At 47.9% G+C, this 21,030-nt stretch overlaps 1 protein-coding gene across 1 annotated transcript; it reads left to right on the forward strand.

Annotated features, from left to right (window-relative positions):
- The first annotated feature begins 5,807 nt into the window (after nucleotides 1-5,807).
- Fam180a (family with sequence similarity 180 member A) lies at nucleotides 5,808-20,818 on the forward strand. Its single transcript, XM_027391458.2, has 3 exons — nucleotides 5,808-6,036; nucleotides 18,799-18,899; nucleotides 20,232-20,818. The coding sequence occupies exons 1-3, from the start codon at nucleotides 5,961-5,963 to the stop codon at nucleotides 20,574-20,576; spliced, it is 522 nt and encodes a 173-aa protein (XP_027247259.1). The 5' UTR covers nucleotides 5,808-5,960; the 3' UTR covers nucleotides 20,577-20,818.
- Nucleotides 20,819-21,030: the final 212 nt, after the last annotated feature.

Here is a 21,030-nt window from a genome sequence, read left to right on the forward strand (position 1 = left end):
TAAATAGATATAAAAAGGAATATGGTAGACAGATAAGACCATTATCCATCTCTCTGCTTCTTGACTGAAGATGCGTGTGACCAGCCACCCCCTGTCACCACGCCTTCCTTGCCATGATAAAACAACCCATGCCCTTCCTTCAAGTGGCTTCTTGTCGGGTATTTGGTCACAGCTGTAAGAAAGGTAACTAACATGCCTACTGAGGTCCTCTGACTGCAACCAAAATCCCATCTGCAGGGTGTAGAGGCACCAATCCCGTCCCATTCCCTTTAGACTCCCCCTTGGTCTCTCTCTCCTCCACTTCCCTCCTCCCCCCTGTGGTAGCTTGTCCCTGCTCCTTACTGATCTCTGCCCTTTGTGGGCTCTGGAGAAGAGGATCGAGAACAATGACATGGAGATGTGACTGCTAAAGACTGTTTGCTCAAGCTGTTCAGATCCCCATAGCCGCCTTTAGAACTGCTGTTCCCTCAACATCTCCCGACACACGCCTAGAGGGTCGTCTGGAGACCTCAGCTGATCCAGTGCCTCAGTTTCCCCTAGTGCTATGTGAGGTCAAGGCAACATCCCATCCTCCTGACCTTGCTAAGTTCAGGGAGGAAATAGTTCCTGAGATGCCAAGGGGCGGCTGGAAGCCCTGAGCTCCAGGCTCCCACCCCAGCAACAGACAGACCTGGTTCTGGTCTGTGACTGTCCTTTCTCTAACTGGACTCACCCTCAGCACATGAAAGCCACACTGTATAATCAGCCAGCCAGGGTCATCCCACCTCAGTCCATACCTGCCAGGGCTCTAAACACCAGGGTGTTTTTCTAACCCCTCCCGCCCTGCACCCTCCAAATTCAGAAGAGAGAAAAGAAAGGTATTCTTCCATTTTGATGGTGAATGAAAATAAACCAACTGTTACTTTCTTACCCAAAATCAGATTTGGAAATGAGCTGGTCCTGGGCTGGATTTGACTGTTAAGGACAAATGTGAAGTTGCTTCTGAGGTGTTTTTGGAAATTCACGGACGGTGGCCAGAAGACAAGCTGCTGAGCTGTGGTTATTGGCATGGTGATTCAAGGAGGGAAATGCCTTTCATAACTGGGACCAGGAGACTCCAGCTCCTCCCTGGGCTCTCTCCTGCTCCCAGACTGCTCCCCACTGGGTCTGACCGTGGCTGACCGTCCATTTACGGTAAGTCACAGCAAATGTGCACGGCGATCCTTCTAGGCCAGAATCCAGAGGATATGATAAGAAAGACACTAACCATTCTCTCCATAAAGTCTTCACATGTCTTCTATGTAACACAACCAACGAGCAACAAAGATATTCTCTCCAGGGAACTTTCCATTCTAGAATATTCCTTCCGGTATCATATCCACCCCCACCTTTCACCTCTCTGACCTCTAACACACACACACACACACACACACACACACACACACACACACACACACGCGGTGGGCAGGAGGAAGAGAGAGAGAGAGAGTCATTCAGTCAGTCAGTCAGGGTAGGCAAGCTGCTAAAACAAACACCTCAGTGAATTAGCACAATGATAGGTTCACACTTGCTCACACCATATCTGCTGACCTTGCCAAATTGGATCATGACTACAAAGGGTTTTGTTTGGTTGGGGTTTCCTTGCTGTTTGTTTGTTTTCTAAATTATATTTCTTGCTTCCTAAGTCACAATTCTTTGGGGAACAGGAGCTCGTACATTTTTATGGAACCGAGAGGTTCTTCTTTACAGTTTGGAACACAAAGAACAGATACCAAAGAGCATTGTGTGAGCCCCACAAAGTTGGCAGATCTGGTCCAAAGTGCTCAGCAAGCCCAGCCATTGGTGGGCCTACCCCTTCCTCCCCTGACAGACATACTGCTCTGGCCTACCCCTTCCTCCCCTGACACACTGCTCTGGCTGGCAGAACTTCCAGCAACAACTAGGTACTCCAGCCTCACAGACATGGGAGCTGAATTATCCAAAGGACATTTGCACCTGGCAGAGAATCCTCTATGCACATGGACACTGAAGGAGGACAGTCTGGCACGGCCTGGTGCGAGCCTCCATGTAACTGAGTCATTGATGATGGCAGTCCTTGATGCTGGTGACTCTTCTACGTTGGAGTCTGGTACTTTGTGGCTTCAGCTGTGCTTCTCTTGTCATACCAGGTTACCTCACTTCTGGGTTTAAAATAGAATCCAGACCAAAGGTGCTGGCTGTGTAGACAAAGAAGGAGGACTGAGTAGACTCAGACTCCGGGTTCCAAGCCAGAAGAGAAGGCTGGAAGCTGACACAGGCATCCTCGATGTTCCAAACCTGTGACCCCTTCCTTAAGTTCATCTGCTCACTCATCCACCACGTTTCCTACAGACTGAATGGGTCTCATTCCTGCCCATTGCCCTTCCGTTGGCCGTGCTTCTCAGTGTCCAGGTGAAGGACTTCTGTGGATCACATCACCAAGCTCGCTTGCTTGCCTTTTGGCTACCAGTTGGGTCAGGATATTGGGAGGCAAGAGGTGGAAGCTAGAAGGTGAAAATCAAAGGCCTAGAGAATGACAGACAGAAGGAGAATAGCAAGACCTAAGGCGGCCCAGCCTCAGAGCCAGTCAGAAAGCATCCAGGGATGCTTGCAGATTTATAAAAGAAGTTCTGTGGGAAAACAGGGTGCCAGAAGCCCCTGTATCAGAGCCAGCAGAATTAACTTCTTAAGATGCGATCATATGCTGGGCTAGCTCACACAGGGTGCCCAAGCCCCCTGTTATTGTTTGAGAGCCTTGCACGCTGCCTTTTAAACCATTTGGTAACTTTAGATCAGCCTCAATGGGAGTATTTTCTTTTTCTTTTTTTTTTTTATTAGTTCAAATTAGGAACAAGCTTATTTCACATGTCAATCCCTTCTCCCTCTCCCTCCCCTCACCCTCACCCCTCCTCCCCCACCCCGACCTACCCCCCACCCCATCCACCCTCCACTCTCCAGGCAGGGTAGGGCCCTCAATGGGGGCTCCCCAAAGTCCACCACATCGTCCTGTGCTGGGCCTGGGCCCTCCCCTATGTGTCCAGGCCGAGAGTATATCCCTTCACGTGGGATGGGCTCTCAAAGTCCCTTCTTACACCAGGGAAAAATACTGATCCACTACCAGGGGCCCCCTAGAGTGCGGAGGCCTCCTCATTGACATCCATGTTCAGGGGTCTGGATTAGTCCTGTACTGGCCTCCCAGACAGAAGTCTGGGGTCGATGTGCTCCCCCTTGTACAGGCCAGCTGTTTCTGTGGGTCTCTCCAACCTAGTACGGACCCCTTCCGTCTTCATTCCTCCCTCTCTGCAACAAAGTTCAAGTTAGGGCTTCTCCACACTCCCTGACTCCCTGAGAACTGGTTTACCAATACTCTACTTAAGGGTTTGCAAAACAAAAGACTGTGAGGCAGGCAAGAGGATTGATTTTGCAAGTAGAATCTTACAGGCTCAGGCTGAAACCCCAGCCCCCCAACAGGTGACGGTAAGCAGATTCCTTGACCTGTCTAAGCCTGTTTCTTCATGAGTCCATAGTACCTATGCATTGAATGCCTAACCTGTAGCAGGCATTGGCCTCGGCACTTACACACATTCGCTGATCAATACCTAAGAACAATCCCTGGGAGTGAAGCTTATCAGTCCCCCCATTCTAGAGAGGGGAAATGGAGGCAAAGGCAGACAGAGGGACTATACTAAGACCTCATTGTGACTGGCAGTATAACAGAAACCAATAGCCTGGCCTGAGAGCCAGGCCTGGCTTACTGCCTGATCCGGTGGTCACCGGCCACCTCACACTACAGAGGACTTCAGTTTGGTTAATTGAAATTGGAGTATGTGATGTGAGACACATGTAAGACATTTCAGAGATTTTTTTAAAGAGAGAGAGAGAGAGAGAGAGAGAGAGAGAGAGAGAGAGAGTTGCCTTGTTAATGCTGTATTGATGATAGGCAGAAATGATATTTTGGAGATGGTACATTAAATAAGTAGAGTTAGATTTAACTACACCTGTTTCTTTGTCTTTAAAGGGGCTGGTAGAATTTGTAATTACCTTATGTCTGCGAGGAGTGCTGCCCCAGACTGATCTCACCGTCTGCTGTAAGCATTGAGTCTAGCCTGGAACCCCAAGCACACTGAACACCTGAGAGCCATTATTCATCTTGGTGACATCAGTGGCTTTCACCATGTAGCAGGGAGCTCTGAAGGAAGTGAGGGAGACCTGAGATGTCCTCTCTGGTAGCCCACTTATCCTGGTCACGATCTCCACAGGCTAGAAAGCCTCAAAGGTGGAAAATCCTTCATAGTTCTTCAAGCTTTAGTCTTCTCCTCAGGAGGTCAGAGAATTGGTACATAATTTTAAGGACATAGTCAAGGCATGTCTACAACAGTACTTCCGTGTGCGTGAGCTTATACATGATGGGGTGGGGGAGGGGGTGAGTGAGCGTGCACATGTGCATACGTGTGAGATCAATATTAGGTATCTGCCTTATTCATTGAGACACCAAACCTGGGGTCTCCAATTCAGGTATAGACTGGCTGGAGAGTGAGCCCCAGGCCTCTCTTGTCTCTGCCTCCCCAGCACTGAGGTTACAAACCTGTACTGCTGTGCCTGTTTACTTCATGAGTGGGGGAGGGGGTTGTCAAACTCATGCTTTCATAGCAAGCCCTTTGTCCACTGAGCGAAATCCCAGATACTTTTTAAGTGATCATGGGTAAAAGCAGTTTTACCCATGTTTTGAGAGAAATGAAATGGCTTGGTCCCTGATCTGGGTACAGCACAGAGAGAGGTTCAGTGGCGACAGGGGTCATGTTGCAAGATTGGTCCTGGGTGTAGTGGGGTTAAAATGTAGTAGAACCTTCGAGATGGAGGAAGGCTTGACACAAAGTAACTACATTATTGGGGCGTTGCCCTTGGAAGGGATTAATGTAGTTCTTTGGGGACTCTGGTTAGTTACCTTGAAAGGTTTGTGCAAATAGACAAAGCCTGACCCTGAAGCTCTCTGGCTCCTGGATCACCATGAAACGTCTTCCATACAAACATTCCCCATTGGGGTGTCTTCTGCCATCAGATCCTAACCAGAACTATGTAGAAGCCCGTGTCATGCTCTTGGCCTTCCAAAGGAATAAGCTAAATCAACCACTTTTCTTTACTAATTATCTGGCCATAGGCATTTTTGCCATAGCAATTAAAAGCACCTAATAGAAGCATCATGGGTGTGAATGGGAGCTCGTCCTTACTTGGCATCCTGAGTTATCATCTGTGTAGGTTCGCAAGGCAAGCCCTATTTTCCATGGCACCTGTCCATTTATGCTCCTGCCAACTCCCCACCTACCCAGAACCTAGGAAAGGTGCCAGACCCTAAGATCCACAAGTCTAACCCCAGGGAAGCATAGCAGAGACACTCCACCCCAGTACTACAATGACCGTGCTGTCCTTCAGGCAACTCGGAGCTCCACCAGCCCCACTGTCTGCTGGGCAACTTCCCAGCTCTTCTTCCAGCCCTCAGTCCTGGCTCTGAAGTAGTATTGGGGGGAGGGGGCTGGAGGGATGGACAGCCAACTTCTTGCCGGGCTCTCTAACAAGTTCCGCTGGTCTGTTTGTTAAAGAAAAATTCCAGTGGGCGCATCCAACACATGGAACTCAAGTACAGAAATTATATTTATCCAGCCCACTGCCAAAGAGATCACATGCCCTGTGAGTCACTCCAGATGTGCTCAAAAAACAGAGCCTCTGTGTGGAAGCCTGGTCCCCCAATCCCAGAGAGACTTAGGTTAGGAGAGGTACCAACTTCTGTCCCACCCAGAAGGCAGCATCCGCCTCCACCCTGTGGAGCCAGGGAGAGGCCCTTGCTGCCCTTCTAGACAAAAAAGGGCAGTAAGAACTCTGTAATCCCACAGAGAAGAACTCAGGGCTCACCTGTAGCTCCCAGGGTCCCACGGGGATAGAAGGTCAATTTTTCTCCCTTCTGGAAGATGCCCTGGAAGGCCCTGATGCTGCTGTTGCTGTTCTCTAGCACCGAGGCTACTGAGTCCCGCAGGTGGAACAGGGGTGAGTTGTTTTTATTCATGTGTCTCTCTGCCTCTCATTCATCTTTCTGGAATAGAATTATGGATATGGAGTGGTGTCAGAGGGAGGAAGCAATCAGAAGCCCTGTTTCAGCTTTGTAAACCAACTTTGCCGGTGCTCTGTGCTTCCTGGCATGTTCCTTCTTGGTAAAAGGTGATGGAAAAATGACCCTGGAAAAACATCAAAGCAGCTGATTTGGGAGCCTGATGTAGGTTGAAAACCCATAGGGTTGTCCCTGCTGGTGAAGCCAGAAAGCTCTTGACTGCTTCAGAAAATGGGGACGGCATCTCTCCAGATCCAGGCTAGGACTGCTTGGACCCCTGGACTAGCAAAGTTCTGCTCCCTGTATGATGGAATGGTGGCCACTGGGATGCAGGAGACTACTACCTGAGGGACTAAAACAGAGATTATTGGCCACACCAGCCAACAATGAGGCCTCTGGGCTGTTGTGGATGCATTTTTGCAGCCAGGTAGAGCTGCCGGGTGGCAGGTAAGAATAAAAGAACCTTTGTGGGCATCCATCCAGTGAGCTTAGCTCCTGCCACTCCCATCAAGCCACCATGGAAAGAAAAGGGCCTGTGCAAAAGTCTTCCTTTCCTGCTGACATCCTCTTCCTCAGGATGTCACTTCTCAGGATGAGGGTGGCATCTTCACTCTGTGCCCTGGCTCTGGCTGTGCTTGACAGGCACTGGGAACACATCAAGCCAGCTCGTTTATCGCTATGGGGAAGTGAAGAGCGGGGCATGTTTCCACCCTGTGTCAGTCTGAAGGGAAGTCTTTCCACTGCCTAAAGTCAGCTGAGTTAACATGCTCAGAAAGAGCTGGAAAAACCATGTTCCCGAAAGTCGATCCAGAAGCTCTTTATAGAGACCCCAAGTGGCATGAGGGTTGGCATGGTGACATGATATGCCCTTCCTTTTCAGATACAATGTCAGGGAAGGAAAGGGTGGCCTGTGCTGCATGCAGCCTGTGCAGTGGGAGAGAGGAGGCCAAGGCACGTATCTTTTATTTTATTCTCCTTGTGCCTAATCCTGATTATTAGGGACTAGCCAGGCCTCTGAATAGAGCTAGGGAGTGAGTGTTGCTGAGATGGAAATAACGGACTTTTCTCACACACAGACACACACACACACACACACACACACACACACACACACACACACCCCTACCTGCTCATCATATCACAGTCACACTCGGGGATGGGAAGCAGACAGATCTTCGAATTGGATTCTGTCACTTACTCTTGTCACACCAGGATCATAAGTTAATTTCCCCATTCAAAGGAGACAAAGGCATATACTCTTCTGAAGGCATAGACTGTCCGGAAGCCAAGAGACGACTGGACATATGACAAGGCTGATAAACACGCCAGCTGCTCTGGGAGTGCTCCTGCGAGGACGCGGAGATTTCAGCTCTGCCTCTAAGGAGCCAGCTGCTCCATCTCTGGCAGGCTCCTAATTTCCCTGGCTGTTCTTAGCAGGTAGCATCTTAACAAACACAAAACTCGTCTTCACGGGGCTGATTTGAAGGTCATATTCAAAGACATGCTTCGAAAATGATGAAAACTATGTGTCAGCGGCTATATCACTTAAAAAATCATTCATTGATAAAAAGTTGAGGCTCTCAACAGAGGTTTGATCGCAACATCTGAGGCTCTTTGGGGAAGGCTTTCCCAGTAGTTCTCGGGCTCTATGAAGGATCAAGGCCAACACAAACGACCAAAAAGCCATTAACATACAAAGGGCTAAATTTATGGTTCAAGACTGTGTTTAGAGGCAACAAATGATATGGAGTCCTTCCAAGTTTCATCAAAACTCTTCTATGTAGTTGGTTTTTATTTTTTCCTTTGTCTTGAACATTTTTTTTCTAATTACAAAAGGACACAATTCTTGTTATTTCTAGATGGGCTCAGTTGATAGAGCGTTCGTCATGCAAGCATGAGGTCTTGAGTTACCCCAGACTCATGTGTAGAAAAGCTGGGTGTGGCCATCCACATTTGTAATCCTAGTGCACTGCACTGCTTAGGAGGCTGAGGCAGAAGGATTCCAGGGTTGACCGCCCACCAACCTAAGCCAACTGGTGAACTCCAGGCCAGTGAGATATTCTGTCTCAAAGAAGATGGACAGCTCCTGAGGGTGACATTCTCCAGGCTGTCCACACACACACACACACACACACACACACACAAGTAAGGGTTTCCCACGGGTATTGTCCCTATTATCTTTTCTTACTCCAACCCCCAACTGCCACCCTGCTTTCAGTGAAAGAGTTTGAGGGAGGCTCTCCTTGTAAGACTGTCCACATTCCTCCACGCCCCTCCACACACCCCACTCCTCTATACAGAAAGAAACACTGCCAGGCAGCCTTCTTTCCTTTCTCCCAGCCTCTCCCTAAGAAGTGCTCTCCAGGACGCCCAGCATAGGAGATTCCACAGCAAGATCCAGGGCTGCCCATTCCCGCCCTCCCAGAGTGATGAAATCCCAATGACTCACCTGTGGTTAGTGTGGTTCGCAGAGCCAACCTGAGGACATTGGCCTACAGCCCACATCCTAGCACCTTGTCAGAGCAATATTCGAAGGGAGAAGACTTGCCTAACCTTAAAAAGCTAAAAAATATATACATAATAACCAATATTGTTAGTAAGAACATATAAATTACTTCTCTTTTCTTGCATTTATTTACATATATATATATATGTAATATATATATATATATATATATATATATATTTGATATATATATATATATCCATGTGCATGTTACCACCGTGTACTTGTAAAGGTCAAAGGACCACTTGTAGAAGCCAGTTCTCTCCTTCTGCCATGTATGGGACTAGACTCAAGTTGTCAGGCATGGTGGCAGACACCTTACCTGCTGAGCCATCATACCACCCCCCTAAAGTATTTATTTATGAAGCAGTTTGGTAGCGAAGCTAACCCTGAGGGTTAGCGGAATCTCATTTTCAGATGTGTGTCCTTGCTCTTAGATGCTCTACCGGGTAAGAGCAATGGCCGGCAAGAGTTGCCGCTGATCACTGCTGTGTTGCCTAGCACCCATGCAGACAACCTTGTGCAGATGAGAAAAGCAGAAGCTCGGGGCCAGAAGGGACAAGCCCCAAACTGCCCTGCTAGAGGGCAGAGTGGATAATGCCCATGTCCATCTGAGATCAGCCCTATTCACTTGGCATCATTCCATCCCCCTGTTGTGGAGCTTTCTAGTCAAGATACCTCCTTGAACACTGTCCCTCGGGAACCTGGCACAGAGGTTATGACTGTGGCTTTCTCCGAACAGCACCAATTTTCCAAAAGGCTGGTCCGGGAGCCAAAAAGAAAACGACATCAGAGCCTGGCAGAAGAACTTTCATAAGCAAGAACATTTCCCTTCCACACCCAGAGTTGCTTCAAGGATTTGTTCACAGTGGGGCTATGCTTTGGCTCGATGTGGTCTGCAGCCTGCTGCCTTTCTAGCAAGTTCTTTGGTGCAAGTGCTGTAAATGGCTGAGTGGACTCCAAGGGAGCACTCCACACACAGGAATGGGGGCAGGAAGGCAGAGGGATTTTTGAACCAGGATCACGACAAGTCAGAGGTCAGACTCTGACTTGAGCCAGCTTCCTCCTCAGGCGCCTTCTGGCTGCACTCTATATCACAAAGTCTACACAGGGAGATAGCAACTGCTTTAACAAAGATAAATGCAAACTCACTCCTTCTGAGCTGGAGCAGGGACTCCCAAGTGATAAGGGAAATGAGTGTGCAGACCAAAGTCAAACCTTCTTCTTAGCTAAGACCAGACCCCAAACTCCAAAGGATGATAGAGTCACTCTCTTGCAAAGAGGAAGGGTTTTTTGTTTGCTTGTTTTTGTTTCTTTATTTTTTTTTACATTCCAATCCCAGTTCCCCCTCCCTCCTCTCCTCCTGCTTTCCTACATCCCCCCCCCACTTCCCATAGGCTCCTCGGAGAGGGTAAGGCCTCCCCTAGGAAGTCTACTAAGTCTGCCCCATCATCTCGTTGAGGCAGGACCAAAAAGGTTTTGTAAAGCACTCTGAAAAGAACCGGCTCAGTGGCAGAGTGGGTAGTATGTCTCTACAGTATCTTTTACCCAGTCAGCAAATAGTAATGGGCACAATTCTAGTTTCTATACAGTGTATTCCTATACAGTGTATTCCTATACAGTGATGAACGACAAAGACAGGTTCCATTCTCTCCTGGAGCTGGCATTCTAGTGACAGGAGGGACAAAGCACACGCACCTGAATAAAGAAAATATGCTTTGTTGGATGGCAATAAAGTAAGGACAGGCTAGAGTGTGTGCAAAAGCTCATTGTCCTAAATATGGGAGTCACAGAAGGCCCCATTGAAAAAAGTCACAAACAACCTGAATGGGGAGGGAGTCTTTCTATCTCTGAGAAGCATGGGGCGAGTACTTCAGGCAGAAGAAACAGACATGCAAAAGCCTTGAGACAAAGCTTGCCGCATGTGCTAAAAAAACAGTGAAGCTGTTTGTGGCCAGAGCCATGTGAGCCAGGAAGATGGGAGATGCATGCAGAGCTGATGGGGACTCTGATCTTGGAGCACCTGGTACCACGTGGAGATTTTTGCTTGTCCTCTAGAAGAAGTAGAACCAGAGACAATTCTGGGTGGAGTAACATCTGCAGGCCCTGTTTCCACAGATAGAGAGCTTAGAACAGATTAAAGGGTGAGCCGGGGGCCAGAGCTAGAGGCACCATTAGGGGAGATGCTCAGGGTTAGAAGACCAGGAGGCTGCCTGGATGTGGCAAGACATAGGCAAGTTCCTGATGAAATTGGAAAGGACCATCGCCAAAATTTGATGATTAGTTGGATACGGGCTGTTAAAGAAAGAGGATGCCAAAGATGGCGACTGAGCCACTGAGGGAGCTGGAAAAGGCTGGGGATGATGCAGGAGAAGCGTGTGAGTATGTGAGAGTGTGCATGAGGTAACTGAATAATAATGGCCCTGTGGGCTCAGAGATTGGCACTATTGGAAGGTGTGGCCTTGTTGGTGGAGATGTAGCTTTGTTGGAGAAAGTGTGCTGATAGGGGGTTGGTTGGCTTTAAGGTCTCAGAAGCTCAAGGTGGGGCTCGTGTGTCTCAGTGGCTTCCTGCTGCCACTGGATGTAGAACTCTCAGCTCCTTCTCTAGTACCACGTCTGCCCACATGCAGCCCGCCATGCTTCCCGCTCTGATGATAATGGACTAAACCTCTGAACTGTAAGACAGGCCCAATTAAATGTTTTCCTTTATAAGTGCTGCTATGGTAGCTGGGCAGTTGTGGTGGTGCACGCCTTTAATCCCAGCATTCAGGAGGCAGAGGCAGGTGGATCTCTGTGAGTTCAAGGCCAGCCTGGTCTACAGAGAGAGCTCCAGGATATGCTCCAGAGCTACACAGTCCCCCACACAACAACAAAAAAGAGTTGCTGTGGTCACAGTGTCTCTTCACAGCAATAGAAAACCTAAGACAGTGTGTGGGGGAGAATGCGTGAGAGAGTCTATGTGGCTGGGATTGATTGTATGCATGGGTTGGGAGTAGAGGGATGTAAATGGAAAAACTATAGCCCCAAGCCAATTACAAATCCCCAAAGGAAGCTAGAGGAGGAAAGAGGGACTAACCTTGAAACCTAGAAGCTACAACTTCAGTACAGCAGTCAGTGTGGCCAGGAGAAGGGTGAAAACACAGGACTGAGACCAGCATATAACTTTACAAGCAGGCAGAGGAGAAGAAAGCATACCTGAAGCAAGGGGGAAGTAGAAACACGTGGAAGACACAGCCATGTGCTTACGGATCCCTATCAGATCCGGTGGAGAGGAGAAAGTGGATGATGGAGGAAAGAAAAGCTTGAGTCTCTGGATCTGCATCTTCACAGAGGCTTCGTGCACACATGGGTGGGTATGGTGGGTGGGTGGGGGGTGGGTGGATGTACACGGAGCAGGGGACCAGCATGAGGGAGGAGCAAAAGGTGGGAAGAAGTTGTCTCTGCCCTCATCCCCAAGGCCAGCGTGTTCTGCAGACTTTCAAGCAAGAAGACCAGTGTGTCCCGGGTATCCCTGAGACAGGCGCATGGAGTGACCATGAGGATTTTACACATCCCAGAAAGATGTTTAGTGCTTGGGCTGGGTGTGCAAAACTAGGAAGGAAAGCAAGAAAGCAAGTAGGCCAGGTTCACACCCCACAAAATATACACAAAGCCTGCAAGTGTGAGCAAAGCCTCCAGCAACCTTCTTGTCTGAGACCCAGTGGTCCAGCGGATGTGGGGGCACTCTCTAAGTACTCTTTGTTGTTCCCATTTTCTCTCCCTCCTCTCCCTTCCCTCTGGTGGGAGGAGGATGCTAAGCTTGATAGTGGTCCAGAACTACCTCCCTGACAAGCCTATGCTGCCACACAGTTCGTGTATGGCTCATAGGGAACAAGGAACTAAATGTACAGTGGCATCCGTAAATCAGGGCTACTGTTTTAGTTAACATCCAGTTGTTCTTTTTAGTCAGTCCTATTGAGCCCACCTTCTGAGCCTTACAGTATGCAGAGCTGAGAGAGAGAGAGAGAGAGAGAGAGAGAGAGAGAGAGAGAGAGAGCAGAAAACTCGTTCCCTATCCCAGGAGCTGGCAATCTTGAGAGCCTTTTCCAGGCAGTGAGACAGCAAGGCACTAAGTGTGCAGAGAAAGCCTCAGAGGTAGATGTGTGCCAAGGGATGAACAGGAGAGGACGGCTGGCCTGTCACCCAGCAATGTGAGAGCATGACTTATTTCAAGCTTTGTATATGTTTCGATAGGACCCAACCGGCACTTGTTTTGGCCATGGGCACTGTTGGCAGGATTCAGCCTTCATAATTGTGGGCAAGGACATCTGAGGTGGGTGTAGGGACCACTTGTTTGACATTGCCTGGGTAGACATAACTGTTTCTCACTGGCTACCTCCAGCATCTCCAGGTCTTGTCTAAAGAGTCACATGTAAGCAGTTGAAGAGCCACTGAGATGTCAGCCTAAAGGAAGCTACCCTCCAGCAGCCTAGGGACATACATGTCTCTGCCCTTGCCCAAAGCACAGGATCAAAGCAGCTGTAGAGATATGGGGTGCAATAGTGCCAAGGGATGAACCAATGTGGGAAGTGGGAGAAGGAAAAGAAGAGGGACCCTTCTTTAAACTACCTGTGCTTCAGCTGGAAAGCCATATGAGGGAGCTCTGGGTTTGACTGAGAGACCCTGCCTCAAAGAATAAGGTAGAGGAGCAATCAAGGAAGATTCCTGACCTCAACTTCAGCCCTCCACATTGCATACACACGTGTACAAGTGCACAGACACGCACACATACACACACATACACACACACACACACACATACCCACACACACACAAACACCACACACACACACATACACACCACACACACACACCACACACACAAACACACCACACACACACAAACACCACACACACACCACACACACACCACACACACACACATACACACAACACATACACACACATACACATACACACACACATGCACAAACACCACACACATACACACACACCACACACACACAAACACCACACACACACACACTCACATACACTACACAAACACACATATACACATGTGCATGTGCACACACACACACCACACACCACACACACACATACACACCACACACACATACACACCACACACACACCACACACACACAAACACCACACACACACAAACACCACACACACACAAACACCACACACACACACATACACACCACACACACACATTCACATACACCACACAAACACACATATACATATGTGTATGTGTACACACACACACCACACACCACACACCACACACACACATACACACCACATACACACACCACACACACACAAACACCACACACATACATACACACACATACACACACACCACACACCACACAAACACACATACACACACCACACACACACAAACACCACACACACACACACCACACACACACACATACGCATACACACACAAACACCACACACACATACACACATACACACACACAAACACCACACACACACATACACGCCACACACACACACATACATGCCACATACACACACCACACACACACAAACACCACACACATACCACACACACATACACACACACATACACACACATACACATACACACACACATACACACATACCCACACACACTCAAACACCACACACACACAAACACCACACATACCACACACACATACATACACACATACACACACATACACACACACATACACATACACACACATATACACACATACCCCCCCACACACAAACACTACACACACACACAAACACCACACATACCCACACACACAAACACCACACACACACATACACACCACATACACACACCACACACACACAAACACCACACACACACACCACACACACACACATACACACACATACACACACACAAACACCACACACACACACACATACACACATACCCACACACACACAAACACCAAACACACACACAAACACCACACACACACACAAACACCACACATACCCACACACACACACAAACACCACACACACACACACAAACACCACATACACACAAACACCACACACACACACATATACACACCACATACACACACCACACACACACATACACACACAGGCACAAACACCACACACATACACACACCACACCACACACACACACACACATACACACACACACACAAACAGCACACACACAAACACCACACACACACAAACAAACACTACACACACATACACACACACAAACAGCACACACACACACACAAACACCACACACACACAAACACTACACACACACACAAACACCACACACACAACACATACATGTGCATGTGCTCACACGCACACATACACACACACACACACACACACACACACACCACAAAAAGGGAAAACAAGATATTTGTTCATCCCACACACGTTCCACACAACCACCATCCTAGACTGGGCTCTGAGGCTGCTTCTACTGCTTACCACCAGTGTCACTAGTAGGTATGAGAACAGCAGCTGTTAGGAATGACAGCGCCCATCATTGAGCTCAGTTTCAAATGGGGAAGTGTATTCTCCTTGACTCTGAGAATTAGGGGCTCCCTAAATAAAGTAAGCATGATAAAAAAAATGGGTCCTCCAGAAAGGGACTGAGTGAAGAAAGCCCATGCCTAAGGCTACAGTAACTTCCCTGGGGACACCTAGGGAGCCCATGATGACAGGGAACAGAGAGCCCCAACCCACGACATTGTTCCTTCCCCCCTCCATCTGCTGGAGGTGGATATTTTTATGAGAATGACGCTCTGCCTACAGCACTAAGGGGGCATTTAAAGGTGGGTATTTTAAAGTTTCCAATAAGAAAGATATTCTGGGACTAGAAAAAAAATGGTTCAACAATTAAAGGCAATGGCTGCGCTATCCTAGAACCTGGGTTTCATTGCCAGCATTCATAATGTGCCTGCCACATCTGCCTATAAATCCAGTTCCAGGAAATCCAACACCCTCTTCTGGCCTCCTTGGACACTGAGAGCATGTGGTATACACAAAGACAGGCTGGCACACACATATTCTAAATAAGATACCTAAGAAGATGAGGCAGGCGACATGGAAGAATTAAGCTGGAACCCACCTGGACACCTCCTCCCTAAGGACGAGCTCTCCGGGTAGGGGGCAAAGCTATGCAAGATGCTAAGGAAGAAAACCAATCAACAGTCCTACCCAGCTACAGCTACACCTATGAACAATCGCAAAGGCTAGAATGGCAAGATCTCCCTAGAGTTGACATTGTGCCTCTTTTGTCATGGTTGTAAGCAACAACCATCTAAGGCTTGCTCAGGAGGAAGGAATTCATGCCTGGTAGTGTAAACCTGGCCTGCGATTTGTGACTGGTGAGGCCATGCATGGGCCCTAGAAGAGAACCTACTACTGACATCACACTATAGCAATATAATCCTAACTGTATTCTAAATACTTATTCTTATCCCCACATATAAGTGTAGCCCTCTCCCCATATATAGAAGCTTCTCCTTGCAGTAGATAGAAACTATTACAGAAAGTCCCAACTGATCAAAATGCAAATATATATATATATATATATATATATATATATATATATATATATATATCAACCACTTTACCTAAGGCTCAAGGAACATCTCAGAAGAAGGGACAGAAAGATTCTAAGATCCAGAGAACCAGGATAGGAGGCTGCAAGACAGTCTTTTATATGTGACAGGGAAACTGCACCCAGGAAATCTCAACAATATGGTTGCCTAAATAAGACCTTAAAAATGACAACACCGGGGCTGGAGAGATGGCTGTGCAGTTAAGAGCACTAGCAGCTCTTCTAAAAGACCCAGGTTCAATTCCCAGCACCTACATGGCAGCTCATGACTGTCTGTAACTCCAGTTCCAAGGAATCTGGCACCCTCACACAGACAAATGTGCAGGCAAAACACCAATGCACATAAAATAAAAGTAAATAGTTTTTTTTTAATCCATAAGGCCTTTGTTTAAAAAAAATACAACACACTGGCATATCAACATGGGTAGGGGAATTCTCACAAGGCTCCACACACAGAAGAAGAGCTACAGGCAATTGATGGTTGGGGGGAGAGGGAGAATCGGTCTTCTCCAAGGATGAGACTCCACCCCCAGGAGGTTAGCAGACCCTAGGAAGCCAACTCTAAACACTTATGAACAACACTAAATGAACCCAGCAGGCTGTGTTTACAAATTTATGTATATACATATATGTGTATACATACACACACAGAGATAGATAGATAGATAGATAGATAGATAGATAGATAGATAGATAGATAGATAGATAATTAAAGAATAAGAGACCAAGAGAAACATGGGAAGAGTTGGATGAGGAGGGGAAGAGTTGCTGATGTAAATACAAGGCTCATATGAAATTCTCAAAAACTAAATTATAAAAAGAAAGATGTTCTGGGAGAGTTGGGGAGTGAAGTTTCTCTCAGATCCTGGCTCGAGTCAGGCTCCTCCATCTTTCCACACAGGTAGAAAAGAAAAGCCATAAAAAGGACAGTGGGAAGATGGACAGAGGGCAGGGGGCTTGTTGTGCAAGCGTGAGGACCTGAATTCAAATTCTCAGCACCCATGTAAAAGCCAGGCATGGCAAAGCCAGGCATGGCAGCACGAACATGGAACCTCAAAGCTGTGGTATGGGGACAGCAGCAGCCCTGGGGCTCCCTGGCCAGCCAATCTAGCTAAAACAGAAGCCCCAGGTTCAGTGGGAGACCCTGTCTCCAAATACAAAGGTGAAGAACTGACTAAGGAAGATATCCAAATGTCAACCTCTGGTCTCCACCTCATGACCTTACAAGCAAGTGCACCATCACGCATGTGTGTACATGCATGCACACACACAAGCACACGGAAACAGCTCACTCCCTGATCTACACCAGGTAGCCATGTTTCGTTTGGTACAAAGAAGACAGAAAAACCGCACATCCTGCTGGGACCCTCCCTTGCTACTTCCAGGCAACAGGCGTGCAGAAGCACAAAGCCACATTCACCCCAGGCCTGAGGGACTTGTGACAATGGCCACAAACAAGCTACTGCCAAGGCCACTTCAGCAAAGCTGCACACGGCCACCGCAGGAGATTCCAAGGGTAGACCTTTCAGATCGTCTTTTATCATTTCTGATGGAAATCATTCTGGAGGGCTTTACACCGCTCCTGCCCTCTTTAGCACATTTAACAGAACTCAGTGCACGGAACATAGGCACTACCACCATGCAGCAGAGTAACCACCGATGGCTATGAAGAGTATAGTTGTACAACCTCAGAGGGCCACCCACACAGTCGTCTGGTTTTTACATTTCTTTCCCTGGTTTCCTAAAGGTCACAATCCTTTTCTACCCATAGGCTTACCAACCATCTGTGACTGGCGTCTGCCGCATGGAGGGGCTGAGCAGGTGGTGGGAGCTGTTTGATCCAGTCCTGAAGAACTGGGGTTTCGTGTAATCATTCCGTGTTCAACAGTTTTCTGTTTTTTCCTCCACTCCTCCCTCAGTTTCTAGCGCTTTCGGTCCTGCAGCCCACCAGGAACCCACCCATCTCCCTCCAGCTTCCAAATGTGTCCCTGGCCTTGACTGTGCCGGAAATGCATTGTTAAATCACCTTGTAGGAAGCTCTGAGCTCCACCACATGGTCCCCCTAGAGCCCAGTGTCAAGGTCTTGCAGCAGTTTGCTTCCTTTCCTTTTTCATCTGTGGGAAGATCCTTGGCATTTCTACTTCAGATGTTTAGCCGAAGTCTCTGATCACAGGCTGCAATGCAGCCCTTACACACTGACTGTTTTAAGCACTTGGGTGTGCAGTGTGTTAGGCAATAGTTTTAGGGACTCCCTTGACAAATTAGGGAACTCTTATTTGCTTGCTTTTTTTCTATTTTGCCTCATCTGCTTTGTTCTAACCTAAATTTCCTAGTACAAACTTAGCCCTGGTTGATAAATGTTTCCCAGTGTCTTGGATGCTTCTGCTGAGTTACTAGTCTGACATGCCTGGGAGCTCTCTGAGACACAAGACGAGCCTGTCACCTCCCCTCAGCTATGTCCACCACTTTCAAAATAGACTTGAGGGCTTCCCACAAGGTTAAGTCTAGAGTGGTGATCAATGCCTGTGCCAATGCCACAAGTCACTTTCTTGTCTCTTCCAGCTGCACTGTTCCCTGCTGCCCACCGGCCAAAGAGGTCCTTGTCATTGCCATTGAATCCAATCCTGCAGACCTCCCTGGAGGATGTGGAACTCCTCTATGAGGTAAGCAAAGGGAAAGCCATTGACCTAAGTCACATACATCTTCTCCCTTTTTCTGAGAATGGTCTGCCTGGGCCCGTGGACTTGAATGGTCTGTCTGTAGCAGGGAATAACCTAGACTCGTTCCTGGAGGTGATGAAATCTGGCCTATACCAAAGTATGGGACTCCTGGGACCACCTCACCTTTTCCATGTGTCCTGATATAAATGGCCGTATTCGGAGTTCAGTCCAGGCATAAGGAAAGGTGGGATTTGTCTCATGGGGCCACTACCACACCAAGGCAAAATCTTCAGGCATCACTCATCAGTTGTGTCCTGGCAAAGCCACATTGGGACCCAGGCATTATCATGTCTCTGAGGCTTTGCCTGCTGTTCAGAGATGCTGTCTGGCTGTCCCACTAACTCACCTAAGTTTCTAGAAGCCTGTACTACCAGAAGGGCTTCCTTCTTCCACTTACACCTGCTTCCCTGAGACTCCCCTCCTCTAAACCACCAGGTGAGTCTCTGGAGGTCACTTGGTTCAGGTCAGTGCTAGAAGCTTTAACTTCCAAGTTTGGACTTCTATCCTTTTGTCAAGAGTCTCTGAGCCTGATTCTTAACTGTTACATGGAGTTTAAGTGTGATACCAGAAAGTCTCTTCCAGCTTTGACACCGGTGACACAGTGAAGCCAGCGAGGAGATTTCAAACCCGGCCCTGGGCAGCAAACTGCCATGCATGGCCTCTACCAAGCCTTAAAAACGGGAGTCACAAATCAATGGTTCAGAAAAACAGCAGTGTCACGGAAGGCAGAGGAGAGCAGAGAGAGAGGAGGACATTTTAAGAAGTGGAGTCTTTCCATTCTTGGAGTATTTACTAGATTCCTCATGGAACAGGGCAGGGATGAAGATGATAGACACAGCCCCTATTGTTGGAAGCCCGTGAGATAGGACATCTCTGTATCCCAACAACCCCAGCACAACCCTCTGCAGTCTTGAAATTCCCAACTTCTGGTTACGATTTTATCTGTGATGATCAGTTTATACTTCAGAAGGTCTTCAGTGGGTAAGAGGGAAAAGAGAAGATAGGATCAGTGAACTAAATGATGACACTGACACCGGGCACCATGTCACATGTGCCTATATTTGTCTTGTGTGCTTCTCCTGCTATCCCAATGGAGTAGATACTGCAACTGATCATGTTACAGAAAAGTGAGGTTCAGAGAGGTTAATGAGGAAGGTCAGAGCTGGGGCCCAGGTCCCTTGGATTCTAAGCTCTTTCTACAGCTCCCTCCCTACCTTAACAATACCTTAACAATACCCGGCTTTGTGTTTTTCCTTATCCCACCTTTCTCCACAGCTCTTGCTGGCTGAAATCGACATCAGCCCAGACCTGAAGATCTCCATCAAGGATGAGGAGCTAGCTTCACTGAGGAAGGCTTTGAACTTCCACTCTATCTGCAATAATATAATCCCCAAGAACATCCCAGATATCCGCAGGCTGAGCACCAGCCTGGCCAACTACCCTGGAATCCTCAAGAAAGAAGACTTTGAAAGGACAGCACTGACTCTGGCTTATGCGGCCTACAGAACAGCCCTGTCTGAAGGGCATCAGAAGGACATCTGGGCCCAGTCCCTCATTAGCCTTTTCCAGGCCCTGAGGCATGACTTAATGCGGTCCTCAGGCCCTGGAATGTCTTCCTGAGAGACTGGCCTATGCCAGGACCATGAAGCAGGGACAAGCACACATAGTCTTCCAGAACATTCATCCTCTATGTACAGAGACCATGAAGAAAATATGTACTGCCCACACAGAATAGCAAAGATAAATGAGTCATCCCAATACTCTTTCATTTCTTGTTGTTTTCTGACAGACATCTCTGAACTACGATATAATGTTATCTAAGCTAAAAGAAAGGACTAGATTGGTCTTTCAAGATACATCCAGAGGTCAACTGGTCTACCTGGTAATGAGCAGAAGTCTAAGATATACTTACACACACACACAAGAGTACAGACTGAGGGTGGAGTCTGGGCATAGCAGGAAGACAGTGGTCAGATTCCTTTGGCTCTAAGGAACCTGTGTTGAATGAATATTTTCTGGCAGGTTCTATGATAAATACTAAAAAGGCAGAGATACACTCAAATAAATACACTGT

This window comes from Cricetulus griseus (genome assembly GCF_003668045.3).
Source record: "Cricetulus griseus strain 17A/GY chromosome 1 unlocalized genomic scaffold, alternate assembly CriGri-PICRH-1.0 chr1_0, whole genome shotgun sequence".
NCBI lineage: Eukaryota > Metazoa > Chordata > Mammalia > Rodentia > Cricetidae > Cricetulus > Cricetulus griseus.